At 38.7% G+C, this 6,000-nt stretch overlaps 1 protein-coding gene across 4 annotated transcripts in view; it reads right to left on the bottom strand.

The window, feature by feature from the left end:
- RhoGEF3 (Rho guanine nucleotide exchange factor 3) overlaps positions 1 to 6,000 on the bottom strand; it is a 153,884-nt gene that overhangs the window by 77,745 nt on the left and 70,139 nt on the right. For all 4 annotated transcript variants that reach the window (XM_035879536.2, XM_035879534.2, XM_035879535.2 and 1 more), the window contains exons 5-8: positions 5,081 to 5,324; positions 3,436 to 4,915; positions 2,640 to 3,357; positions 1,756 to 2,271 (exon numbers count right to left, since the gene is read on the bottom strand). In XM_035879536.2, coding sequence (XP_035735429.2) covers positions 1,756 to 2,271; positions 2,640 to 3,357; positions 3,436 to 4,915; positions 5,081 to 5,324 — 2,958 coding nt within the window. The remainder of the gene's footprint in view (positions 1 to 1,755; positions 2,272 to 2,639; positions 3,358 to 3,435; positions 4,916 to 5,080; positions 5,325 to 6,000) is intronic.

Genomic DNA, 6,000 nt, shown 5'->3' on the forward strand with positions numbered 1-6,000 from the left:
TAGGACCGACACGACGTATCGTGTGTCTCGTACGGTCGATGAGACGTTTATGACGTTGAAGGTATTATCTAAATGAAGTCATTTCGTAGTTCGGAACAACACGCCGATTTAAACTTTCAACGTAGAAACAACGTAGAGAGTGTGTGTGTGTGTGTGTGTATGAGAGAGAGAAAGAGAGAGAGAGAGAGAGAGAGAGAGAGATAAAGAAACAAAGAAAGAAAGAGAGGGAAAGAGAAACAAAGATCAACGTATATGTATAATCGCTTAAAGTTTTATCGCGAAGTACACGAGGCAAGCTGATTTAATACGCTTCGGAAAATATTCTAATAGGATGATATATCTTGGTTAATAACTATAATAACGCTTTACTCGTTTCAATTTTATTCGAAACATTATATTTTATTTTTCATATTATCGTATACACAAACACACACATACACACACACACACACAACACAGATATATATATATATATATATATCGTGTTTCTCTTATGTTTTATCGGAACTCTCTCTTTTTTTCCCCACACTTTCTCTCTCTCTCTCTCTCTCTCTCTCTCTCTTTCTCTCTCTTTCTCTCTTTCTGTGTGTGTGTGTGTGTGCGTGTGCGTTTATTTGACTTTTATTCGATTTTATTCGATTTTATTTTCGATATTATCGCAGCGCAGTTAATTCATCCATTTAATGAAATTCGAGATATTTTCTATATATATATATATGTCGAAGTGTTTTATATATATATATATATACAGTGTATCCCGTTTATTTTGAAAAATGGAATATCTCGTGTACGGACTTGAACGTAGAAAATTTTTTTGTTCTTTTTTTTTTCTTTTTTTTTTTCTAGTGATTCGTTTGGTACGAAATGGCACATCGTGTGGTGCCAATTTTTTTTCTCTCCCTTTTTTTTCTTTTTTCTTTTTTTTTTTCTTTTTCTCTTTTTGGGTCCTTTTCTTTTTTACAAGTCGAATCAACTGGCAATATCTCAAAGACAAATATATTTTTAGAAATGGAACTACATATATATTTTCTTTCCATTTCTTTTTACAGTTCGTAGAAACGAATTTAATAACGTGCCTTATAAGATCAGTTATTATTTAAAAATGTTATAGATTATATTATAAATTAATTAATTTCTAAAGAGTATATTCGTGTATCGTTATTTGCAAACTGTTAGACTGCATGTTGTTTATTAAATAAGGCCGAACTTCTTACGAAATAAACTTCATTTACTTGACTAAGGCAATTTCAAAAGTATAAAGGGGAGATAAGAATACGAACGATACAGGGTTATACTTCTTGGAAACTCGTAAAATTATAATATAATCAGACTTTGAAATTTGCTTCATCCATTCGAGTTATAAAAAAGGAAAAAGAAAAAAAGAAAAACAAAATTGGCACAGAACGATGTGTCTGGTTCATACTAAAAAAAATTTTTTTCTACGTTCAATCCTTCACGAGATATTACAATTTTTTCAGATTAATGGAACACCCTGTATATTTATACAATATATATAAATATATATATATATATATATATATATATATTATATTTATACATTTATAATATATTATACTATAATGTTTATATATAATATATATTATAACAATATATATTTCATATATATATATATGTGTATATAAATACGATTTCACAGTAATAAAAATATAATCTAAAAACAAAACAAAAAAAAGAAAAAAAAAAAGAAAAAAAAGAAAAAGAAGAAAATAAAGGAACCTAATAATTTACACTTACCTATCGGTGTTATGTGTCAAGAATGATTTTGGTAAAGATAGAGAGCGCTGATGTGGATCCAAGGACACGTCGCTGGTCAACGAATCCTCTCCTCTGGTCGGTGCACTTCCAGGTCTGGACAACATTCCATCTTTCGGTGGTACCATCAACGTTTTCAGAGAACCGATCACCGCGTCATCCATAGGCGTAGACGTGCCCGAACTTTTTGCGTTTCTTGGGCTCTTCGTCACTGTACGATCCGAGGTAGTTACCCAAATGTCACTGCTCGAAGATGATGACGTGCTCGAGGGCGAAGCCACTTGACCGCTTGGTGACCTATTCAAATTTTTACCACCTTGAACCGGCGACACTTTTCTTTCTTTATCACACATTTCGAAGCTACCGACGAGTTCAGATTTTTTGTAAACACGATGACGATCTCCTCTCTTGTCTAAACTACCGTTAGGATTGCCTTCCTCCATAGGTGACCACCGATTGGGCTGCTTCAACACACTCTTTGGCGGTCTATCTTGATATCTAAGTAAAATAATATATTATAATTTTGTTAAATGTATTTTCTTTTTCTATTTTTTTTTTTTTTTTTTTTTTTTTTTGAAAATTAACATCGAATCTTTCCTTTTTCTTTTCTTCTCTTCTTTCTGTTTTATTGTTTTTGTTTCTTTTTTTTTTTTTTTTTTTTTTTTTTTTTTTACATAAATCAAAATAAAACAAATTCAAAGTTTGTAATTAAAATAAAAGTCAACAAGCGCAATATCTCCCTCTCATTTCTTTTTGCTTTTTTCTTTTTATTATTTTTATTTTTCTTTCTGTATTTTTTTTTCTTTTCTTTTTTTTTTCCCCCAATATCATTACATCATCTAACGTGTAAATAGACATAAATGTACCTTTGAACATTCAAATTATTCTGTTGTTCCCGACTGGTCCTACTCTTTCTCGTAGTTTCTCGTTCCCTATAATCACGATCGTCCATTCTTTCCAAAGAAGCAGGCGAGGAACATGCGCTACCACGATTCACATGAGTACCAGTGTCCATTGACAATCTCTGATGTGCCGGATAACTCTGAGATACTTTCATGAAGACAGGCGCTTGATTAGGCGAGTAAAGTGTATTTCTTTGAGAGCAATGCGGCCAGAAATCGCAAGTACTGCTGTTACAACGTAACTTCGTGTCAGGACTAACAGAAAAATCTTGACTCGAACAAGTTGGATTGGCGTTCGGTGTAGTGGCACCTCGTTGAAGAGTCCTAGGTCTTCTACTTTGCTGTTGTTGTTGTTGTTGTTGTTGTTGTTGTTGTTGCTGCTGCTGCTGCTGCTGCTGCTGTTGTTGTGGTTGTTGTTGTTGCTGTTGCTGTTGCATCGAGGTGTTATTGCTCTTTTGAGATGGCTGTTGTTTCGAAGATATGAAGTAGACGTCGTAGGTCGTTTGATTGGCACGTCTCTGTTCTTGGCCATCGTCTCGACGTTCATCATGGCGTTCGTATCGACTAGTTAGAAAGTTTCGTGTTATCGCACGACTTCGAGTACCATATAGATATTCCGTGACAGCTTCGGCCTCGCGAAACAACTCCTCGTTAAGGGCATCATCCGTCGATTGAACTTTTCCTAAAATAGACGCGAATCGTCGATTCGATCTTGATAATCATCAAAGACCAAACACAATAATTATATATTTTTACTTACTGTTCTGTAAAGTGTAACGTTTGCTTCTCTCGTTTCCTCGCTCGTTTGATAATTTGATTATCATTCGATGAGACTCGTTAGATTCTCGGGAATGATCTCTAATTGTTTGAGGAGCCGCGCTCGGTGATCTCTTCTCCGGAAGTTGTAAACTCCTGGATCTTCTCACTCTAGATTGTAGAGAGTCTGGAGATGCCTGACTGGTTCTCGCACTCTGATGCTGCCTCGATGCATTTCCACGTCTAAAGTGATTAGGAGTGGGCGACCGTCCTTGTCTCTCGATGCTGCTCGAAGACGACGAGGAAGAGGTAGGAGAATTAAATGACAATTGTTTACCAGACTCGGAAGATCCCGGAGATCTTCTGAGCCCTTGTTGGGTCCTTCCATGATGACGAGTTTGCCTGTTAGACGGTGAGATTCTTTCGCCGTTAGCTCTTATAGATTCCGTCGACGAATTCAATGCAGCTACAGGTGAGGATACTAAGCTAAGATTTAACGACGAACTAGGATTATCATCCTCGTCGCCGTCCTCGTATCCTTCGACCGATGAATCCGTGTTCTCGGCTAACCTGGGCATCGCTGATCTCGTCACGCAACTGTCCAAACTTCTGAAGCCCATGGACGAGGAGGACGATGACGAGGATTCCAAATATCTTTGGACAAACTGAGATCTTCTAGAGGACGACTGATCCTCCAAAGATTTAGCTTGCGCCATTCGATAGTGTTGTTGCTGTTGTTGTTGTTGTTGTTGTTGTTGTTGTTGTTGTTGTTGTTGCTGACTGGTACCTGCTAATGTTGCGTTTAATCTACGCCTGGACGGTGCATTCGCGGATTTCCTCGAAGAGGATGGCAAGGAACTCCAATTGGTTTGAGGTGGCGAAGGAGGTGGACTGATGATATCGGTGTCGATTGCGTTGGATCTTGGCAGGAACGGTGCTTTCCCGTAATTACTACGTGTAGCGATATGCCTTGAGGAGGATCTCTTAGCGACGGCGTCTTGAAAAGCAGGCGGTGGCGAAATGATGGGAGTTATCGAGGGTGGTGAAAAGGATTCTGGTATACTACGGGGAGACGTGCAAGCACTTGTACCACATGACTCGTAATCTTGACCATGCAAAGCGAGATAATCCGGTCTTTGACTGTCCAACCTCGAAGAGAAATCTTGGGGACACTTTCCTGGCTCGCTGTTACTGCAATGATAGTCGGCCAATTTAACGGCAGTCCTTCTCGGTAAAGAGAGATTACCACCGGTGCTTCCGGACAAGCTGCTCTCGTAATTTATTCTCCGATTCTCGTCCAATGATCTCTGTTGTACTTGGACCCAACCAGAACGACCGAGGTAAACTCCGTCGACCTCTCTGTCGCACCATCTAACAGGCGACAATTCTCGGCTGCAATTACCACTGATGAAGAGCTCTCCCGAGGTCCCAGCGGTGCCCGATAAGAAGGCATTAGCGGCTTCTCGACGACGGGAATTCGATACCTGACCGTGATTGTAAATCGGACGTCTCATCAATGGATACCAAAATGTTATCCTTTTCATTCTTAAAGTTTCTCAATCTAACTTATAGTCCATGCAAAACTTATCATGCCATATTTAATCGTCCAAGTATATTATCGATCGATCTTGGAAACGTGAGAAACTCACCTGACCATGGCTCTCCTGACGATGTTGCTTCAAACTTGACGTCGACGACGACGTATCGTGACGTTTCAACGAAGGAATCGAACTACCACGTGTGTAGGAGCCACGATTGCTACCGCTGCTCGATGGCTTGCCTCTTGAATTTATTTGACTCTTGTTACTGCTTACGCTATAGGCTGATCCTTGCGAACCGACCTCCCAAGGATCCGACGCGTTGCAGAGATGCACGATCGATAAATTCGGACCTCTGTGAAGTATCGAAAAAGAATAATCCATTTACCTAAGTCTTCTCATTTCTTGTTATTCCTTTCTCTCTCTCTCTCTCTCTCTCTCTCTCTCTCTCTCTCTCTCTCTCGCTCGCTCGCTCGCTTTATCTTTCTTCTCCGAAATCCGTGGTACGACAAAGGACGCATAAAAAGCACTATTTAGCCTGAGGTCTCGTCGCAAACAACATACATATGTGTATATATATATATATATAAACACATATATATATATAAACATATATAGATATATATATATATATATACACTCACATCTACATACATGGATAGATACACACAGACGTTACTCTCGAGAAAACTCATACGGATACCCGACTTTTATCGGTGCTCCGCCTTTTTTTTTTCCTTTTCCTCTTTCTCTTTTTATCCCCTCCACCTCGCTTTATTACGAGATCGTGCACTGCACGATAGAGCCAGAGAATATACACTCTTTTCTTCATTTCCCAACGTTTACGCTCTCTCCCTCTCTCTCTCTCTCTCTCTCTCTCTCTCTCTCTCTTGTAATCTGCATATTCATAGGGGTGGTACGTTAATGCTACTGTACTAGAGACCGAAAAGAGTAGTAGGAAGGGATGGGCTTTTCCGAAATCAACGTAATAACGATGATCGATTGATGGATTAATCGATCGATCGATCCGT

The sequence above is a fragment of the Vespa mandarinia genome, chromosome 1 (assembly GCF_050613455.1).
Source record: "Vespa mandarinia isolate Hongniang chromosome 1, ASM5061345v1, whole genome shotgun sequence".
Lineage (NCBI taxonomy): Eukaryota > Metazoa > Arthropoda > Insecta > Hymenoptera > Vespidae > Vespa > Vespa mandarinia.